Source organism: Syngnathus scovelli, chromosome 10 (assembly GCF_024217435.2).
Source record: "Syngnathus scovelli strain Florida chromosome 10, RoL_Ssco_1.2, whole genome shotgun sequence".
Taxonomy (NCBI): domain Eukaryota; kingdom Metazoa; phylum Chordata; class Actinopteri; order Syngnathiformes; family Syngnathidae; genus Syngnathus; species Syngnathus scovelli.
The window spans coordinates 2,395,799-2,415,714 of record NC_090856.1 but is presented as its reverse complement, the minus strand read 5'-3'; the positions used below and the strand labels follow the sequence as shown (position 1 = coordinate 2,415,714).

General features: G+C 45.6%; 6 protein-coding genes across 10 annotated transcripts; 3 read left to right on the top strand and 3 right to left on the bottom strand.

Annotated features, from left to right (window-relative positions):
• The first annotated feature begins 60 nt into the window (after positions 1–60).
• On the top strand, positions 61–5,739 carry tbc1d23 (TBC1 domain family, member 23). 2 transcript variants are annotated; one of them, XM_049718978.2, is made up of 19 exons: positions 61–127; positions 773–884; positions 956–1,061; positions 1,146–1,350; positions 1,467–1,590; positions 1,668–1,792; positions 1,882–1,928; positions 2,063–2,166; positions 2,247–2,369; positions 2,439–2,531; positions 2,600–2,770; positions 2,843–2,885; positions 3,000–3,106; positions 3,194–3,327; positions 3,471–3,515; positions 4,086–4,174; positions 4,246–4,381; positions 4,458–4,652; positions 4,725–5,739. In XM_049718978.2, exons 1-19 carry the CDS (start codon positions 90–92, stop codon positions 4,807–4,809), a joined length of 2,082 nt encoding a protein of 693 aa, XP_049574935.1. In that variant the 5' UTR covers positions 61–89; the 3' UTR covers positions 4,810–5,739. The 2 variants fall into 2 exon arrangements, with proteins under 2 accessions (XP_049574935.1, XP_049574926.1); XM_049718969.2 differs by lacking the exon at positions 3,471–3,515.
• Positions 5,740–5,989: 250 nt separating this feature from the next.
• On the top strand, positions 5,990–7,972 carry nit2 (nitrilase family, member 2). Its single transcript, XM_049719219.2, has 10 exons — positions 5,990–6,137; positions 6,218–6,336; positions 6,400–6,520; positions 6,627–6,715; positions 6,790–6,883; positions 6,968–7,042; positions 7,112–7,190; positions 7,262–7,360; positions 7,462–7,517; positions 7,630–7,972. The coding sequence occupies exons 1-10, from the start codon at positions 6,110–6,112 to the stop codon at positions 7,728–7,730; spliced, it is 861 nt and encodes a 286-aa protein (XP_049575176.1). The 5' UTR covers positions 5,990–6,109; the 3' UTR covers positions 7,731–7,972.
• On the bottom strand, positions 7,879–9,970 carry LOC125967847 (ICOS ligand). 2 transcript variants are annotated; one of them, XM_049719217.2, is made up of 5 exons: positions 9,621–9,970; positions 9,224–9,499; positions 8,805–9,113; positions 8,508–8,681; positions 7,879–8,346 (listed from the first exon to the last, which is right to left on the bottom strand). In XM_049719217.2, exons 1-5 carry the CDS (start codon positions 9,673–9,675, stop codon positions 8,273–8,275), a joined length of 888 nt encoding a protein of 295 aa, XP_049575174.1. In that variant the 5' UTR covers positions 9,676–9,970; the 3' UTR covers positions 7,879–8,272. The 2 variants fall into 2 exon arrangements, with proteins under 2 accessions (XP_049575174.1, XP_049575175.1); XM_049719218.2 differs by having other exon boundaries at positions 8,829–9,113.
• Positions 9,971–10,479: 509 nt separating this feature from the next.
• gtpbp6 (GTP binding protein 6 (putative)) lies at positions 10,480–13,605 on the top strand. Its single transcript, XM_049718991.2, has 11 exons — positions 10,480–11,149; positions 11,206–11,373; positions 11,461–11,598; positions 11,680–11,750; positions 11,963–12,093; positions 12,187–12,257; positions 12,344–12,502; positions 12,571–12,779; positions 12,847–12,995; positions 13,065–13,217; positions 13,282–13,605. The coding sequence occupies exons 1-11, from the start codon at positions 10,945–10,947 to the stop codon at positions 13,400–13,402; spliced, it is 1,575 nt and encodes a 524-aa protein (XP_049574948.1). The 5' UTR covers positions 10,480–10,944; the 3' UTR covers positions 13,403–13,605.
• On the bottom strand, positions 13,001–15,593 carry LOC125967813 (phosphatidylinositol specific phospholipase C X domain containing 1). The gene is made up of 6 exons (XM_049719185.1): positions 15,449–15,593; positions 14,989–15,125; positions 14,626–14,754; positions 14,402–14,557; positions 14,065–14,248; positions 13,001–13,907 (listed from the first exon to the last, which is right to left on the bottom strand). The coding sequence occupies exons 1-6, from the start codon at positions 15,591–15,593 to the stop codon at positions 13,642–13,644; spliced, it is 1,017 nt and encodes a 338-aa protein (XP_049575142.1). The 3' UTR covers positions 13,001–13,641.
• A 1,224-nt stretch (positions 15,594–16,817) lies between these two features.
• Positions 16,818–19,893, bottom strand: LOC125967816 (phosphatidylinositol-specific phospholipase C, X domain containing 1). 3 transcript variants are annotated; one of them, XM_049719216.2, is made up of 8 exons: positions 19,775–19,893; positions 19,166–19,249; positions 18,453–18,567; positions 18,237–18,379; positions 18,004–18,132; positions 17,727–17,882; positions 17,459–17,642; positions 16,818–17,282 (listed from the first exon to the last, which is right to left on the bottom strand). In XM_049719216.2, the coding sequence occupies exons 2-8, from the start codon at positions 19,193–19,195 to the stop codon at positions 17,047–17,049; spliced, it is 993 nt and encodes a 330-aa protein (XP_049575173.1). In that variant the 5' UTR covers positions 19,196–19,249; positions 19,775–19,893; the 3' UTR covers positions 16,818–17,046. The 3 variants fall into 3 exon arrangements, with proteins under 3 accessions (XP_049575173.1, XP_049575169.1, XP_049575158.1); XM_049719212.2 differs by having other exon boundaries at positions 18,453–18,573; positions 19,163–19,249; positions 19,775–19,889; XM_049719201.2 differs by lacking the exon at positions 19,775–19,893 and having other exon boundaries at positions 18,453–18,573; positions 19,163–19,395.
• Positions 19,894–19,916: the final 23 nt, after the last annotated feature.

The window sequence follows — 19,916 nt, the reverse complement described above, 5'->3', positions numbered from 1 at the left end:
AAACGAAACACCACGTTAGCTCCGCCCCCCAGACGTCAACAAACTCTCGCGATACTTGCCGGCACTTGACGTGTCTCGTCAACACAATAATGGCGGATGCTGTGGAGGAAGCGCTCCGGGGCAGCTGGTGAGACAATCTTCTTTTTGTCCTTTTCGTAAAGCGACATTTCTCAGTTTCCTGCAGTCGGACGTTCTTTATCCGCGGCGGGTCTACCGAATTTGATGGACGATAAATTTGTGTTGTTAATCTGCTTTTGTATCCGTGTTGTACTCTTCGGTTTTTAACCAGCTATTTATCATTTATTAAAATTAGTCACCACGTTAGGAGTCACACTCACGTCGAACTTACTCATGTATTTTTGGGGAGCTTTCGAACAAAAAAAAGCCTATTTTGGATATCTTTCGCTTGGTCAGCATATCTAGTTCGCCGGTTAACTCGCTGAGAATGCTAACAATGAGCAAGTCCAATTGATAGCTGGGATTTGTTGCGCTCAAGCACAACCAAAGCGGAACACTCGATTCAACAATGGCCTCTGTTTCGTTTCCCTTGCTGCTTGACGTGCTTTAAGATATCTGACACAATACCTCGCTTCTCTGCTTGACCGACTTGCATAGGGTCATAAAGGACAGATCATCATCCCATCGGAATGAATGGAATGTGGTGCGTTAGGGGAGTGGTGTATTGTTTCATAAATATTTTACCACCTGTTCCTAACACTCGCGAAACATAAAATCTAATTGATAATTGAAAACTTTCCGTTTGTCCCATCAGGGACCAAGATTTAGCTGAGGCTCTGGACTCGGGTAGTTCCGACATGGAGATGGACAAAGGTGTCGTCCACCCTCAGGAGACTTCAGCTCAACAGAGAGCAAAGATGTGGAAGGTACATATGTCTGGAAATTAAGATTTAAATTGTGATAAGTTGAACATCAACGGCTTATTGTGTGTCACCAGATTGCGCTGAACGTGTCCGGGAAAGGAGACTCTCTGGCCCAATGGGATGGCATCCTTGATTTACCAGAACAGACGCTCATTCATAGTCGGAGTCAGCAGCTGATCGGTGAGGAAATGCTCAATCAATCGTTGTTTGAACAAAATTTGGGGGGATTTGGTCACTTTTTCTTTTGTGGATTCCCACATTCAGAGCAGCTTCAAGTGTCGGAGGAGGAGCGCGGCGACATGGTGTCCGACGTGGAGGCGGTGGTCACCTTCTACTGCAAGTCGCGCAATATCAGCTTCACTTCTGACCTGAGCTGGCCGCATCTACTCAAACCGTTGCTGGGCCTTCGGCTGGCCCGCAGCGACCTCTACAACTGCTTCTACGCCATTATGAACAAGCACATACCCCGGTGGGTGTGCTGTCCTTTTAAACAATTATTTGTTTTTAATCGAAATGTTTTGTGTTTAAAAGTTGCCTATTAAATCACATCATTTAAGGATGTTTTTTTTTTTTACCCCCTTTCAGGGAGTGTGTGCCCAAAGGTCGGCCGTTCCACCTATACCGACTGCTCCTGCAGTACCACGAACCTGAACTCTGCTCCTTCTTGGATACCAAAAAGATCACGCCTGACTCCTACGCCATCAACTGGGTGTGTTGGGATTCCTAAAATTGATTCTTTCTGTCACTGCGCTGTTAATGTCCCCGAACTGTTTGTGTCCTCCACAGATGGGCAGCCTGTTCTCCAGCCACTGCCCGGCTGACGTCACCCAGGCTCTGTGGGACTGCTACCTCCAACAAGCGGACCCCTTCCTCATCTTCTTCCTTATGCTCATCATCCTCGTCAATGCCAAGTAAAGTCTTCCCGTTTTTCTGTGAGATAGAATCGGACTTCTTACTTTTTTTTATTTATTTACTTATTTTTTTTATATCCAACCTGTAGAGAGTCCATCCTTGACAGAGAAGGAGACAGCAAAGATGACATCATCAGTAAGTATGGTCCTCAGTTTTCGTGCTTGAGTTGTTCATTGAACCCCCCCCCCTCCCAAAAAAAATTGTAATTCACTCTAGATGCCTCAAGATGGCGGCAAATCACTTTTAATAAATAACATTATCTGTCACAGAAATGCTGGAAGAATCTCCTGCTCTTCTTGAAGCTGAGGACATCGAGGACTTATTTTCCTTGGCCCAGTACTACCAGAGCAAAACTCCTCTGTCGCTCAGGAAGGTTGGACTTCCATTTCCTGGCCATCATCTACCACATCCTGGTCTGACGTCGACCGCTGACGCCTTTCTCTCTCTTTCCAGATGAACCAAAACCTGTTCGGTAGCAGTCTGGTGGCTCTGAAGGAGGAGGACATCGACCTGAGTCAGGCGCTCTGCCTCCCAGTGTCTGTCCCAGAAATCCTCCTGGCCAACCAACATCAGCAGGTGGCTGAGCTGCTGACCATTTTAAAATGCAAAATCTAACGTACCACCACCTCCCTCTATTCTCCTCAGGATGGGGTGCGATTCTTTGTGGTGGACTGCCGGCCGGCTGAGCAGTACAACGCCGGTCATCTGTCCACTGCCTTCCATCTGGACTCAGACCTGGTGAGTTGGCGTCAGTGGTACTCAGAAGCTTCTCTTGTCAATTGCTCACTTTTTCCGTTTCGCCACAGATGCTCCAGAACCCATCCGAGTTTGCTCTGTCGGTCAAGTCCCTCTTGGAGGCTCAGAAGCAGTCCTTGGAGTCGGGCTCGGTCGCCAGCGGAGAGCACCTGTGCTTCATGGGCAGCGGCAGAGAGGAGGAGGACATGTACATGAACATGGTGCTGGCCCACTTCCTGCAGGTGAGAGATTCGAATAGGGGAGGCTAAAACACACGGGCTCATTTTATGCTGACTAAGATCTTTGTCTTGCAGAAAAATAAAGAGTATGTCAGCATTGCTAAGGGGGGATTCATGGGTGAGTATAGTTATTTTTTAAAAGCCTTTCAGATTGCCTCAATAAATAAATTAGGAAGGGATAACCAAGCACAATTTAAGTGACAGATAATTGAGTGTGTTTGTTTGTTCTCAGCTCTCCAGCAGCACCTGGTGGACATGAACGTGGAGGGCTTGGACTCGTCGTACATCCACTGGATCGTCAGCACGTCGGGATCTCACAGCAGTCTCAGCTCGGCAGACGTACGGCAGAAAAATTTAATTTTTGCTTCTTGGTTGACATTTGAGTTGGAAGTGAGCAAGTTTCGTGTTCTTTTCCATGGCCACCAGGGGGAGTCTCTGAGCGACGGCAAAGGCGTCAAATCTTTGGTCAACAAAATGACTTTTGCCCTCAAGTCCAAGTCGGTGAATGTGAAAGAGAAGATGATAAGCTTCATTGAAAACACGTCCACCCCTGTGGACAGGTGAGCAATTCCTTTATGTCCCCATATCGGCAGCGGAAATGGAAATATTTGTCCGACTGTGGACTTGAGCTTTGTTAGTGTTGCTCAACGCAAGCCCCAAAACAAATTATATTCACCGTACCTTGTACCTTATTTCATGCTAGAATATCTTTCAATCTGCCCTGGCCAGAGAAGGTGATTCCTGATAGGTAAGCGCTCGCTATTGAGCTCTCAGCATGCCAGCGACTGGCTCTGAAGAACACATTCACGCATGCCACTCTGTATTAGCATTCATGGCTCTCTCTTAACCCCCCCAAACAAACACACACATGCTAGTCGTCATGCTTTCACTAACATTTTTTTTTAAGGCGTTGGTTGATTCATCCTCACTTCAGCTTTCATCGTCTTTTTTTTTTTAGTCCGTATGTCACGCAGAAGAGACTCACTGCCTAATCTTTGTCTAGCAAAAGCTGTGCCAATCTCAAAACCAATGTGATGCAACATCGCCATCTGTTGGGATGCGTTGGTCATTACAGTGGTTTACAAACCTGAATTTCTCAGGTATGCTGGGCGAGATACTTCTTTAAAAGTGAATTCATTGTCTTTATATTATATGTATTAGCAATTCTCGTCAAGCTTTTCCTTTTTTCTGCAGCTTGGAGGTCTTCATCTGCCATCGCCATTTGTGTCAAATAGATGAATTGGGCTTTTTCCACAGTCGTGATCTCAGTCTCGGCATTTCCCCCCCCCCCCCTCACTAAAGCGTTTCATCTCTTCAGACACGTGAGCAGCAGCGACCGCGTGGGCAAACCTTACCGCGGAGTAAAGCCCGTTTTCAGCATCGGCGACGAAGAGGAGTACGACACAGGTGAATCTTCTTCTTTCATCATCAGATGTGAGGAGCGTTTTTATCCACGGGTTCCCCCTTGCGTCCTTTAGACGAGATCGACAGTTCCTCCATGTCGGACGACGACCGGAAGGAGATTGTCAACGTTCAGACGTGGACCAACAAGCCCGACGTCAAACATCACATCCCGTGTAACGAGGTGAAGGAGACCGGTCACATGTTCCCCAGGTGAGCTAAAACTTTATTTCTTGAAATTCTCTTTTATTGTGTTCTTACGTTGTGTTTTTTTGCGCTCAACTTGCAGCCACTTGCTGGTCACCGCCACGCACATGTACTGCCTTCGCGAGATCGCCGCCAGGAAGGGCTTCGCTTACATCCAGTCCAGACAAGCGCTGAGCTCCGTGGTGAAGATCACGTCCAAGAAGAAGCACCCGGAGCTCATCACTTTCAAATTTGGCACCAACAACTCCACCGGAGTGGAGATTTCCGCAGTGGAACGGTGATTCTTTGCTAATTTTTTTTTGGTGTGCTTGTATGAGTCGCTAATCCACGTGTGTTTACCTCTTCTTAGATATCTTATCCCCAACGCCGGAGACGCCACCAAGGTGATCAAGCAGCAGATCATGAAGGTCCTCGACGCGCTGGAGACTTCGTAAAAATGACAGACGATGACAACGGCTGGTGCCCGCTTGCCCCTAACAAAAACTGTTGGAAGTACCTCGGGTCCCCGACGCGGTTCGGCGTTGGCTCCCGGATGCCACGCCGCTCCACTGCACAACTGCGGGAGCCCAGAGCGTATCATGCTGCCCTCTTTACACTAACTTATGAAATATATATATATATATATTGGTTATACTGTATTATTTGTTCATTCTAAAGCAGTGCTATTCCACTTTGGAAGCTTTCCTCTGGCCTTAAGGTAGCGTTACTATCCAAGCGGTTGTTCAATGATTATATGACACACTTTGTTAAATGTTTAACAGTGTTTTCGCTGTCTTATTTCCACATCGGTTAATTTAGGCGGACAAGTACTGAATGTACAGAACTAGTAGCAGTAATGTTACAGTCGAGGCGAGGTTCTATGATTTTTACAGCAGTCAGCCTTAAGTAGAAACCCCGTGTGAGGTTCATTATAAATATGTACATATGACGTACTGCTGTTATGTGAAGCATCTCCGAAGTTAAGAGTATGCAGCAAGGCTTTAAATTCATCTCGCGTGTGATGTAGCAACTGAGCATCAACATTTGTTTCATTACACAATTATTTGCAGTTTACTTTTGCGCTTTAAAGGAAACATTACTGATTATACATACTGATTAGAGCAAACTTGAATACAAAACTTTCAACGAATGCCTTTTTTTCCACTCTGATCGTTACGCCAATGCATCGTGCTGTAAATATTACACTTGCAAGTATATGAATAAGAATTAAACTATGGGTCCTAGTCTTAATACCACTGGTTAACATCACTAACAAAAGAATGGCGCAATGCAAAAAAAAAGGTTGAATTTGCACCTTACTGTACTGCTATTATTTTGTAAACATTTCCCATTTTAATAAACAAAACGATATCACTGCTGTATAATCGTCGTTTTTGATTAACTCATTGAAATTCCACAAAATCGTAATAAATCAAAGTTTCGCACAGAAACGCGATTGGCGGACGGATTTCCGCCCCTGAAAACGTCACTTCCTTTTACATTTCAGATTAAAGTCTTATGGCTTTGCATTTTCACTTAGTTCGCCAAAGTACGATGAATAACTATGAATTTTGAATTGTGTTATATATATTCATGAAGGTTTAAGGCTATAAATCCTGTCATCAGTCTTCACTTAAAAAAATTAACTTGATAGCTCACTTTTACTTTGAAGAGCAGTTGACGGCTAGCCTAAATGTAGTTAGCATATAAACATACACCACGCACGAACACTAGTTACAAGTAGCCGTCGTATTCATGTCTACAATAACGAAGGCAATGTCCAGTAAGTGTGTCTTTTTTATGGACTGAGAGCCTCACTAAAAGACAAAACACATAATGGCGTCTTGTTGTCGCTGCTCGCAGAGTTCCGGCTTGCCGTCATCCAGCTGCAGGTGGGAAGCGTCAAGGCGGACAACCTGAGCCGGGCTCGGAAACTCATTGACGAGGCGGCGGGACAAGGCAGCAAAGTGGTGCTACTTCCGGTGAGGAGACACAGTACCATTTTTATTTATTTTATTAAATTTGACTAAATTAAAAACTTTCAGGAATGCTTCAATTCACCTTATGGGAGCGGCTTCTTTCCCACCTACGCTGAGAAGATCCCAGGAGAGTCCACGCAGCTTCTTTCCCAGGCAGCCAAGGACAACAAGGTCTACCTGGTAGGAGGTGAGAACCTGCTGCCTAACCATAATCTAACCCAATTTATTACAAATCTTTCACACCAATTCTCACCTATAACACCATTTTTTTATCTCCATTCTCATTGCATTAGGTTCCATCCCCGAGGAGGATGCAGGGAAGTTATACAACAGCTGTCTGGTGTTTGGACCTGATGGACAGCTCCTTGTCAAACACAGGAAGGTACACCACTAAGAAGTTTGATTTCCACACACGGAGACACATGACACACACACTGTTGCTTTTTCCTCTTCAAGATCCACCTGTTCGATATCGACATTCCAGGCAAGATCTGCTTCCAGGAATCGGAAACGCTCAGCCCAGGAAACACCTTGTCCATGTTTGAAACACGTGAGTTCTGTCGATTTATTATGACTTGATCTTATTTATTTTCTTTCGTCTTGATGATATTCCAAATATCATATTTACTCACAGCCTTCTGCAAAGTGGGCGTAGGGATTTGTTATGATTTGAGGTTTGCCGAGTTGGCGCAGCTCTACAGCAGGAAGGGTGAGTGTGTCTCCAACGTTGATGTTTGCTATAGAGGTTTTTGACAGGTTCTTCTTCTCTGCTGGTCAGGGTGTCAGCTGTTGCTCTATCCCGGAGCCTTCAACATGACCACAGGTCCGGCCCACTGGGAGCTCCTGCAGAGGGGCAGGTGAGTTTTCAGACATACAGTGGTACTGTGATTCATGAGCTCAATGGTTTGAAGATACCTGTGATTCACAGAGCTGTGGACAACCAGGTGTACGTGGCCACGGCTTCACCCGCCAGGGACGAGAGCGCCACCTACGTGGCCTGGGGTCACAGCACTGTGGTGAACCCCTGGTGAGATGCAGCACTTGACTTGAAATGCTTAAAGGTTGTTTGAATGGGAGAGAATACAAGAATGAGCCACATGCTGCTTCACCAAGATGTCTCATTTCAAGGGGGGAGGTTATCTCGAAAGCCGGAGCGGAGGAGACTGTGATCTACGCCGATATCGGTGAGTGTCAAGTCCACAGAAGCACTGGACTAAGTTTTACAGCCTGAATTTGAATATTTGTTTTATGAAACTGTCTAAATTTGTGTTTCATTCGGCGACACGCTGATTTTAGACCTTCAGTACCTGGCTGAAGTTCGGCAGCAGATCCCCATCACCAGCCAGCGCCGCCATGACGTCTACGACGTCACCTCCCCGCAGGAAGAGGCCAGATGACCCACCGACTGACAAGATGGTGAACGTTTTTCGCTTGTGATTGTTTGACGTTAAGAATCATGATCGATAGGAGTTGTCGTCAGATGGACAATGATGTAGAGGTGTGTCTTTTTACTTGAGATGAATGAAAATGATTTTTATAACCACATTGTGAAAAAATGAATTTATTGGAAAAAACTATGAGCTCCAAAGCTAAAGTGCCAAGAATTCATTAAAACATTCGAGCAATGATGAACAAATCATCACATCTCCTTTTTCATGGTGAATCCTCCATTAAAAAATTTTTTTTACAATAATTAAAAGTTATTTATGGCTTAGGCAATTGCAGTTCATTTGGGCGAATTCCTTTCTTCCGTTTCCTTTTCAATCTTCTCCGTGAGTCCTTGAGAGCTTTTTGTACATATTGTTTTTGACATGTCAATTTATTTTTCTAACTTTCCAGGAAGGTGCTTCCGAGTATGAAATGTCTGTTTCAAATTAAAATAGCCAACTTGCGGTTCAATATTGATCACATGCAGAAGAAACATTTCAAAGTTGGACGATTAGACGTTGGACTCCCACGAATGCAACGTGACCACTTCTGTTTCCTCCGATTGCTGACGTCTCCTGCGGTAACCTGTAGATGGCAGTAGAGAATGCAAAAATCTGACTGCATTATTTTAATAGTTGCTACCCAAATCCTTAATCATTTAAAAAAAAAATCAAAGTTCCAATTTTGACGAAATGCACACGTGAGAGTTTGATCCGGGACCAAACTATTTCAGTGCCTATATTTACCTCTGTCCCTTCTGTTCTGGTGTTGTATCTTCTTCCTCTTGCTCACCCGGTCCAGGTGGATCTGGTAGCCCAAGCCCACGGCCACCATGATACCCACCACAACGCACAGAGCCGTGCTGAATACCCACAGGGCGTCTTTGGCCCGGGTCACCACGGGGCCATGCCACACCGCGTCTAAGCAGAGACAAAGGAAGAAGCCATCGGGACCCAGACGTCACATATAAACGTGCATAGATCAGGGCCACCATATTGGCCATGCCGCCCCCCTTTCCAGTGACATCACAAACCTCCCCTTACCCCCAGCAGTGACATCCCACATACATGTGGTGGAGGTAAGGGTCTGGTTGAGTAGCGTGTTGTGAACAACGCAGGACACGTTGTTGTTCGTCACGTTGACGCTCAAGTAGCTGGTGACGGAGTAGAGACGAGAGTCTTCCCGCAGCTCCACCTGGGTCTGTACCGAGCCCTCTGGGATTTCCTGGGCCCCGTCGTCAATCAGCCAGTCCACAACCGGCTCGGGGAAGCCGCCCCCTGAATCGCACTGGAAGACACTGGGGCCATCCTCCACCGCCGCCTCCCACCGTAGCTCAGGAGCGCTAAATGGAGCTGAGAAGAAATAACATGGAGGTAAGACTCGGGTCTCTTATTTTCTAATTTCAACATTACTGTAAACGAAATTTATTTTTAATCAAATAGGCCAATAAAATAAAACTTACCAGCGACCCTGACACAGAGCGAGCAGGCCTCCAGGCTTCGGTTTTCCCGAGCGCTAATAATGACACTATAGGATGCGTTGTCTTCTTCTGGGTCCACGGCGGGCAGGTTTAGTGTGAAATTGCCGGTGAGAGTGTCGTCGTTGTCATTTTCGTCTCGAACCACCTTCTTCTCATTTCTCCTCCACTCAACAGAGACATTGGCCAAGTTGAGGGCTTCCGGGTAAAAGCAGGAAAGCTGCAGCGGATGGCCCACAATGCCCAGTACGCACTCCTCGTCTGGGGAGAGCATTTCCACAATTTTCATCTTGTTTGTAAAGGGACCAATTTGTTAGCCTTTTCATTTGATAGACCACAAAGTGGTCACCATGACGTCATTAAAAATGGGTTTAATTCTTACCCCAAGCGTTGCAGCAGGTGAAGAAGAAGCTGAGCAGTAGTCCTGGCCCGCGCATGGCCTCTATGCCCCCCTAACACTGATTTCCCCTTTTTTAATGAAAACACTTAACGCTGAAGTTGTCTAACTCCACATCAATTGTTCACCCCAAAGGAATGTCAGCGTCATGTTGCGTCTTGTCGCGCCGTCAAAGTTTTTGTCGCTCCTCTTTATACTCACGGCGTGAAAAGTGTGGGAACCAGCAAAAGGAAAATGAGACATGAAGGATTCGCTTTCAAGACTGCTGAATTGGTATCAGGAGGGGCCCATTGGTGTGTTCGGTCCAACCTGTTTGGTTTCTCACCTTTGGAGCACACGCCCACAAAACCCTGGAGGCGGCCGGGAGAGGGGATTTCAATGACATGAATCACCTCTGACGTCCATATTTGACCTATCAATTCCGTACTAATATTTCGTATTTGACATTGGTAATGTTAAATATTACATGCATTATTTATGTATTAGAAAGAGTGAAATTGAATTGAATTTTAAAGCGTAATGACGTCATTATCCTCTAGAGGCAATTACCCCGCCCCCCAAAAACGAGAAATTACTTTTATTTTAAGCAATAAACAATAACTAATTTTTAAAATTGAAGAGAAGACGTGGCATAGCGAAAAGCACCGTGACAACACCAAAGACAATATTAAATTTGAAGTGTTGTGGTCTCCTTAGTTTACTATTGTGTATTTTGTAAACAAGAAACTGAAACTCATTATTGACATTGACGTACCGAAACAATTTACCTACCGGAAGTGACGTTTACAATAATTAATACAGAAAACGTATAACACTATTCAAAATGTCGTATTGTTTGTTTCATTGACTAAATAATGTATATTGCTTCTTATATGAGCGAACGTTGTTTTTGCTCTCTCGTTATCTGGACAAAAGTAGTTAAAAAGTTAATTGAAAAAATACAGGAAGTGACGCAGAAAAACAATATGGCACCGGTGGTTGTAAACTTTATTTTTCCGCATTTCAGTTTGCAGGCATTATCGCTGCACATATAGGAAGAAGACACCGCCCAAACGCAAATTACTTGATAACTAAATCACTTTAGCTGCATTAAAATAATTACTTAGTAGTTAATAACTCTGGATATATCGTAGTATTTAATCCATGGAAACTATTGCCTGCAAGCTAAATCAGGGTTGCATTACTAAAACTTCGGTATGAAGTTCTGTTTTGTGGTATACAGTAGTATGTTGCGAGTATTTATGTAGAATGAGGAAACGGTGAATTACAATGTTAGTTTACATGACGTGATTGAGAGCCCGTAAATAACATGGCAATCGTGAGGAGGCTCCACGCGTGGTCGTCTTTCTTGCACCGAGTCCGTGCACGCAACAGCCGGGCAGTAGCGTCAGTTCCCCCAGCGTGGACGAGCTGCTTTCCACTGCATGGAGATGCCCCCACGCCGCAGTGCAGCAGAGCGTTTGGCCTCTCCTGCTCCATCCTGAGGCGCTGGGACGACTTCACTGAAGGCGCAGGTGCTTGGAAAATAAAGTACAACCACCTTGAAAAGCAACTAAACTACTATGTGCAGGTTTCACAGAGCTGGAAGATGATGAGGATGAAGACTCGATGGAGGAGGAGGCGGACGAGCTGTTCCGAGAGTTGCAGCCTGCCACGACCCTCAGAGGTGGCCCGCACCGGATCTTTGTGGTCCACCCTGATGTGAAGTGGGGAAGCAGGAAGCAACACCTGACCACAGGTGAATCAGTCAACCAGGTGGATATTGTGGTCAGGCCAATTGAATCACTCTCTCGATGGGTCACATGACTTCCCCCCCCCCCCGCAGCCGAGCTGATGATGGCAGAGGCGGTGGCGCTGGTCAACACGCTGGACAAGTGGTCCGTGGTGGATCGCCTCATCCTGTCCACCAAGACCCCAGGGAAGAGAAAGATCTTCGGCAAAGGAAACTTCCAGATGCTCACAGGTACTTCATGTTCTCACCGTCACTTTAGCATCATAGGTCGAACAGGTTGTCAATCATCACGTGGTTCTCTTCCCAACGCAGAGAGAATCAGACGGACAGCGGGCATCACTGCCGTTTTTGTCAACGTGGAGCGCCTGTCGCCATCGTCAGAGGTGATGTCTTCTGCTGTGTGGCTTCTCTCATTGCACAGAAGTTTGGAATTTCATATTGACGTGATGATGTATTATCTGAGCTTTTAATTGGCCCAAAAATTAGGTAGGGATGAATAATTGGTTTCTTCTTTTTTTAGGAGTGTACCTGTGTTTAAAAAAAAGGTTTAGGACCTATATGCCAAATCACTGTAAATCTGCTTGTTGTCCACTAGAGGGAGCTAGAGGAGGCGTGGGGGGTGAAGGTGTTGGACCGATACTCACTGGTGCTGCATATCTTCCGCTGTAATGCAAAAACCAAAGAGGCTAAGCTGCAAATCTCGCTGGCTGAAATCCCTCTGCTAAGGTACCACAAAAAAATCGATGCTACAATTATCCAAACAAAAATAAACATTTAAATAAAAATGGTGTTTAAGGGAAGCTTTTTTCCCCCTGGTAGGTCACGTTTGAAAAATGAATTTGTCAACATGGACCAGCAGGGTGGCGGAAACCGGTACATCGGAGGATCGGGTAAGCAACATTGCAAACTGACCACCGCCACGGGAGTTTTTTTATTTTAAGCAACCTGGCCATTTTGATGTTGGTGGTCTATGCAGGCGAGACACTACTGGAGGTCCAGCAAAGGGTGTTGAGGGAGCGTGAGATGAAGATTCGCACGGCGCTGGAAAAGCTGAGCAGGAAGCGGCAACTGCTTCGAACCCGTCGGAAGCACAAAGAGTTTCCCATCGTCTCTGTGCTGGGATACACAAACTGTGGTGAGACAAAGTCGCGTCAATTGACGGCCATCTTTTCAGCAAATTCAAATTTCCGCAAATGTCCGCAGGCAAAACAACGCTAATCAAAGCGCTGACGGGCGACGCGGGGATGCAACCGCAAGATCGGCTTTTCGCCACGCTGGACGTGACTGTGCACGCGGGCCTGCTGCCCAGCCGGGTCACCGTCCTCTACGTGGACACCATCGGTTTCCTTTCGCAGCTGCCGCACCAGCTCATCGACTCGTTCGCCGCCACGCTGGAAGACATCAAGCACTCGGTATGCAACCCTAAAACGTTATTTTATGAAAGTTGGTCCAAATTAATCTCGTGTGCGTGTTTGTCAGGACGTGTTGGTTCACGTGCGGGACGTGAGCCATCCGGAGAACGTCAACCAGAAGGCCAACGTGTTGAACGTCTTGAGGAACCTCCGAGTGCCAGACGCACTCATGAGCTCCATGATCGAAGTCCATAACAAGATTGACCTCATCGACAAGTAAGTCACTTTTTCTTTGGCTTTTATTTGGCACACATCAATAAACAAACAGTCCATCCTGATTTCCAGTTACGAATCGACGGAAACCGACGCCCTGGCCATCTCGGCCCTGGAAGGCCGTGGCCTGGAGGTTCTGAAGTTAAGAGTGGAAGAGCGCGTGGTGGCCGCGACGGGCAAACGCCTCGTCAGCCTGAAGGTGGACCTCAGTACGCCGCAGCTCAGGTGAGGTGACCACGTTCACACCAGACGCTATAAGCCGTGTCATAATTACCTTTGTGCTCCTCAGTTGGCTGTACAGGGAGGCCGCCGTTCAGGACGTCAGCGTGGACGCCGACGAGGGCTCGGCCGTCGTTCAGGTGGTCATCGGCAACGCCGCGTACGGGCGCTACAGAAAGATGTTTGGCTAGCGACCAACTACATGACTCATTGTCAAAAAAGTTTTTTTCCTTAGGCTACAGAATGTAATGAATCCTGTTGTTGCGTAACTCTTGATACATCAACAGACAGTACGCTCAGTTGTTCCTAATATTGTGACCACCACGACAAGCTAACTATTGCAGTTCACAGTACGATTTACCACACAGTAATAAAAAAGTGTTCAACGAACAGATTTGATTGGCTGGTGCAAATGTCCACGAGCTTTCTGTTAGCATCCGTTTTCAGTGTGCTGCTTTTTATCTGTCAGTAGTTTCCTGTTGAGTTCCACAACGAGGGGGCAGAGGGGGAGCAGACCCACGAAGTCCCCGGCGATGATATTGAGGCTGTGGGGGTCCGAGCCGGGGGTCTGCTGCTTCACCCACTCGCTTAGGCTCTTCCACTGAGCCAAGGTCATCGTGCGTAAAGACTCCTTGGGGTTGGTGATGATGTAATTCCTGTAAGCAGTCAGGTTTAAGCCCGCCACGAAGAAACCCTCTGCGGGGACAAACAGATGCAGTCGAATTTTGAGAAAGGCGACCCCCAGTGGACAAAAATAATACCTGCACCTCAAATGTTTGATAAAAAAAATATTTGAGCGCCTTGCTGGTCTCGCTACCCGATGTCATGGTGCGGAGATGTCAAGTGGACTCACGAGGTCTTCCGAGCTGCTTGTTCCACTCCAGGAAGTTGATGGCGCTGCAGGCCGTGCGCTCATTGGCCCACCAGTAGGGAATGCCGGGGAGCAGGTCAGCGTGTCGGGAGGCTACGTCAGCGTCGTACGAGAGGAGAACCTGACGACCCGACGCCCACAGACGCCTCAGGGACCAGTCGGCTTCCTGAGCGGTAAAAGAAGACAAACGTGATTCTAGAGTTAGCGCAAGGGACGCTCAAAAAAATCAAAAGAAGCATCTTATCGTCCAAAGCTTCATGTCTAAGATCTAGCAATGGAAAGAAACAGCTCCAAAGCATACCACATCCACATACATCACCTGGCGCAAACAGAGTTTGGTGCCAAAGATCTTCTTGATGTTGCATATGAAAAAGTGATGGAGTGCATTGCTGAGCCCCTCAAAGTGTCTGCAGGCCAGGATGACCACCTCCTTGGGATGACTCTCCAGCCAGGAAGCCACGGACCATAGAGTGTCCTGATTGGTCAATAGTAAGCGTGTATTTGAGTCAGGGCGAAACTCAGCGAGGGTCGGGTGTCACTCACCAAGACGGTTACGTGTGTGTATAAAATGTGTGTGAAGTACAACTCCGACGACGGGTCGTTGGGTTTGTGGGCCACGCGCAGGTCGAAATATCGAATGCCCATTGACAGCTGATCTTCGATGCAGCGTTCCTGAGTGCACAGCATTTCAAAATATATATTTTTTTGGGGATGTTGTTATATGCATGGAAAAAATGACAATATTGCGCAATTGTAATTTAACTGAATTGCTCACATTTCACTTTTTGCATACCACACATTTTCAATTCCCTAGTAAAAATTCCTCCTTGATGACATAAGATGACGTGACAAAAACTCGTCAGACTCGTGTTCATATCTTTATTTGCGATCTCCATAGGGGGGTACCTGCGTGGTGGCCCATTTGAAAACGGTGGGCCTGGTGAGGCAGCAGCAAAGTCCATCAAGCACCTTGAACAGGTCTGACTCAGACCTCACCAGGGGGGAGGAGATGTCCAGGCAGTAGCTCATTGCGTCGTGACTACCTGGAAGACACACAGATGTGCACAAACACATGGTGAACAACCAGAACAGGTTCTTGCACTTACGATGACGTACTGCTGAAGGAATTCTTAGTAAAAGCGCACGTGTGTGTGTGTGTGCATAAATTAATTAGGTCCAAACGGGAAGTAATATTGTATAACTGTAGTATTACAACATGTTGTGCCTAATGTTTTGGGTTATTACTCCAAAATATTTTTAACTCATGCGTTTTAAGTTATACTGACGTTATTTCAGGACAATACATGACTCAATGTCCTAATTGTTGTCATTGATGAAGAGAGATTTCTAATTAAAGACACAGTACCTGGTAGTGCCAAGTGGGTCAACGGGACGTCCAACAGCTCCTTCGGTAAATTGGACATCCAGTCTTCGCACCAGTGATCCATGTCGGGGGTCTCGTCAACGTCGCTGGACACGGACCGTGTCGGTGAGGACAACCTCCCCCACATTTCACGCTGGATGAATCGATCGCTTTCGATTATCTCATCCTGCGCCTTTAAGAATCAGGGTCAGAGGGTAAACAGGAAGTGGTAGTGGACATTGGGATCATCCAGGTAAAATAAAGCGAAGTAGGTCCGCGGTTTTAGTCTGTCTGCTTGTCGTTGATGGTTGGAAACTGGTCGAGTCACCATGGCATCGTTGTCCTCACGAAATAAGCATTCTCGTTCCGGGTTCGTGTTTGACAGGACAGTCCGGTGTTTGATGCGGGTGACAGGTTTACTTCCTGGCCGGGCTACGCATGCGCACTTGACAGAAGCAATATGAACACGAAGCGGTAAGGTTGTAGCACTTGTGGACCGTGCTTGCAATTTGTAATATTGACTTCCAAAGTGAAGGTAAATTTAAAAAAAAGTCTACGTTCTGCTTTCAAATATAAGTGCAGATACTTAAATTTAAAAAAGTACTGTAGTGCACTTGTGAATTGTATTTGAGTCAAATGCGTTTAGGTTCAAAATGGCTACCAATTTTAATAACAAAAATAAGCCTCATTGACCCAACTCAACCAGGCCTCATGTTTGACTTTCGACCGCAGCTGGGTTTCTCTGAAGAGGGAACACAAACTCTTAAGGCATCAGAGAAAACGGCAAATATTACGTCAAAAGAGCAAATTGGAAATCACATAATCCACAATTTTCAAGCACTTGTAATGCTGCACTAAAGGAGTTGCATATTAGAATGTTTCCTGAATACGAATTATAAATTGGAATACAACCACATATTCGCAGTTAGGCATTATATTTTTAGTGGAATGAGCCAAGTAAATGACACTTCCTGTCACACAGCTTTTAAATGACATCAAGTCTTTCAAGATGATGTCACAGAATTGCCGTCCTGAATGTCAAGATGAGCCAACGCAAAGCCCCGCAAAGTATCAACAGGTAAGTCTTGAATCATTTTTAAAATAATTTTCCACCGTGTATATTAATCCACGTGGAATACACTAAATGATTGTTTTGTAAAAAACAAATACGAAGCATTTTCGACGGTTTTTGTAGTTTTAGCACCCTCTAGTGGTTTGTGATTTTAGGCACGTTTGGCCACCTATGTTAGGAACCTTAGCACCCTCTAGTGGTGCTTATGTGGTTTTAGCCTGTTGATTATACCGAAGGCCATAACGTGTCCTCAAACGGTAAAACAGAACAAATACAAATTAAATATTCCAGCGGTATGTCTAATTTTTGCACCCCTGTAAAATACAATTTTAATCACATTGCAGTCCCTTAAACCAGTCATACAAGCAAATATTTTTTCACTTACAATATTCTTACAAAATAAAAACTTTTCCCTTTTTTCTCAACCTGGTTGGCGGATCGGCTTTATTTTATTCTATTTATTTAGTGTGTGCGGGACACAGTTTTTGTTTTGTTCTTTGAGGCCTGTAAAGTGCTCCGACGAGTGCTCCTAATTCAGTAGTTTGCGGTTAAGCAACACGACGGTTTGCGCAAAATGGCCGTCGCCGACAAAATCCGCCGCCACGATGTTGATCCCGCGCGGATGGTTGCCAGGGCGCTGCTGCTTGAGCCAGGCAAGCACCGCTGGGTTGGAGGCCTTCACCAGGTCTTTCAGAGATTTGTGCAGATGCTTGGTGATGTACGGCAGGTCTACTGTCAAGTTGATCCCAGCGACAAAAAAACCTCCTGAAACAAATTTTTGGAAAAATCGTATTCAGCAACTTTAGAACTTAGGCTGTGCTTAAGTATGTACTGTACTTTTTTCAAATGTATATACTGCCGTCTAGTGGTCAACAGTGGAGGGATAGAAAAAAGTCATGTGTAACTAATGTCCACTTGTCGGTGGGTTCTGTGGCACTTACTCGGTCTGCCACCGCTCTTGTGCTTCTCTAAGCTCTTGATCAGGTCCCGTGCCTTGACCTTGTTGGCCCACCAGTACGGAATGTGTGGCCAAAAGTCAGCATTGTGGGTAACGATGGTGGACTCTTCGTACGACACGATCACCTGTAGGCCAGACCGCCACATCTTCCGAAGTGTTGGCATTTCCTGAAATGCAAAACCGTGACAAGAGCAGTTTTCTCTTTGACTTCAAAAGCTAAACCCATAACTGAATAGATATCAATGGAGTACCGTTCTGGGACAGAGTTTGCCTGAGAAGATTTTTCGGATGGTGTTGACCAGCCGGATGTGTCGGTTGTTGTCGATGTCCAGAAAGTGGCTGAAGGACAGGATGACCACCTCGTTTGGGTGGTTGTCCAACCACTTGCGGATCTCGAGCAGAACCGCCTGTCCAGAGAACAGTTTTTGTTTACTACGCCACAAATAGCAAATGAGACCACTTTCAAGGAGCAAAAAAAATGAAAGCGGTCAGCTGTTATGCCACGTGCCTGCCTGGTAGTTGTCGTACCTCCACTGTATTTTTGCTGTATAAGCCGTGGTAGAAGTAGAGGTTGGACGACTTGTCCTTGGGCCTGTGCGCGATTCGTAGGTCGCAATAGCGGATTCCGCTGTTCAGCTGTTGTGTCACCGTGAGATTCTGCAATACATTAAAAAATGCATTACAGGAAAATAAATGTAGAATTTCCTCCCCCTTGTGGAGTCTGAGGGACACTTCAATGTGGTTTTCACTGATGATCATACCTGGGTTTCACACCACTTGTGCATTAAAGGTCGAATGAGGCCGCTGGTGTATTTGTCCGCCTTCTTCAGCAAGTCAGGCTGGCTCGGGTCGACGGCGGATTTACCTTGCTTATCCAGGTTGTACGTGATTGCATTGTGGCTACCTGCACAGACAAGGAAAACACTCCAAGTGTGTGTGTCAAGGCTGATGAACACTCGAGTGTGCAGGTGGCCTACCTGGGATGGCCAAGAGGTTGAGCGGGATGTCCTGCAGGGCTGGCGGCATGTGACTCATCCAGCTGTCCATACGAACTTGAGTCTGAACTTGAGACATACGCCTCTCGCTTCTCGGCTCCATGTAAAAACATCCGCATAGGAAATATTATAGATTAAATGTGATAAAGGCATGTTAGTGCCTCAGCTGTTTACTGGAGGTTCCACAATGTCTTCATATTCCTCTTTAGGACGTGGATAACAGTAGATCATTAATTAATATAGATTAATTAATATACAACGAAAAAGTGAGAAAAAAATCGGTGGATAGAAAGTGTATAAATTTCCGACTGCATTTGAATGCACCACATGTATCTTGCGCATCGCGAAGCGAACCTACCCGGAAACGCCGGACTTATAGCGCTCAATGACGGCTTGCTATTTCTTCGTAGCGTGCTAAATTTATTAAAGTTATTATTGAAAGTGGCGTTTGCAAACTATGATGACATGCGTGCTATTTTAGTGAATCAATTAAAAAAAGCAATATGAAGTAACAAAATTTTACTAAAGTGAGTGTTGACTTCAGGGACCATAGGAATTTCCATATATTCCTGTTTTCGTGCGCCTTTTTGTCATTTCATTCACTACAAACTTTTTGGACACGCTTAATTGCTACACTAAAAATGCGACCATATGTAAGCAATGTCTACTTTAAGCACTCAAATTGGTACTATTACCTCCGTAGTCGCGCAGAGAGCCGCTCCCATGGCTGGTTGGTTGTTCGGGTCTGGCTGCAGCGTCTTCAGCGCTTAACACGGCACCTGCACGTCTGCTTGTCAGAATTCACTGAAGTCCACATCCACCCCTGCTATTTAATTGGCCCGCCCGGTTTAGGCCTTGATCTGCTATCGTGCTAAAAGTGTCTTTATGAGGAGCCCTCTTAGCAAAAATGCTCTTTATTCCTTTCATTAAAGAATAACTCTAAATTAACAAAGTGTCCTTTAACTTGGTTGAGTCTAGCTTTGTTGTGGACAGACATTCCGGTGCTTTTGTTCTTAGAATTGATGCAATAAAGGCCAAATTAAAAAACAACAAAGACATTAATGTAACTTGAGAATATTCTGAAAGGACTTTAATTTTGGTATTGCTATTTTGTAAAGTATTTTTGATGCTACCACTTGTTTATATGTTATCCATGTTTTCTGCCTTTTGTTATTGAATCAAGTTTCATTCGCTCAACTATCATAAATTAAAGTATGGAGGTAGCATCAGAAGCCGCTTTCACATTCCTGTAAATGAAAACAATGTTTGTAGATCCCAGTATATTTAGTTTTCCCATCACTCACATTTGTCTCGGGCATGACATTGAAGATCAGCGTCCATTATGACGACATGCCAAAAAACTGGTTATGACTTCTCGAGACTCTTAGAATAGCCACTAAGTACACAGTTACTAACAAAAGGAGTTGCTGAACGGGTTTCAAAACA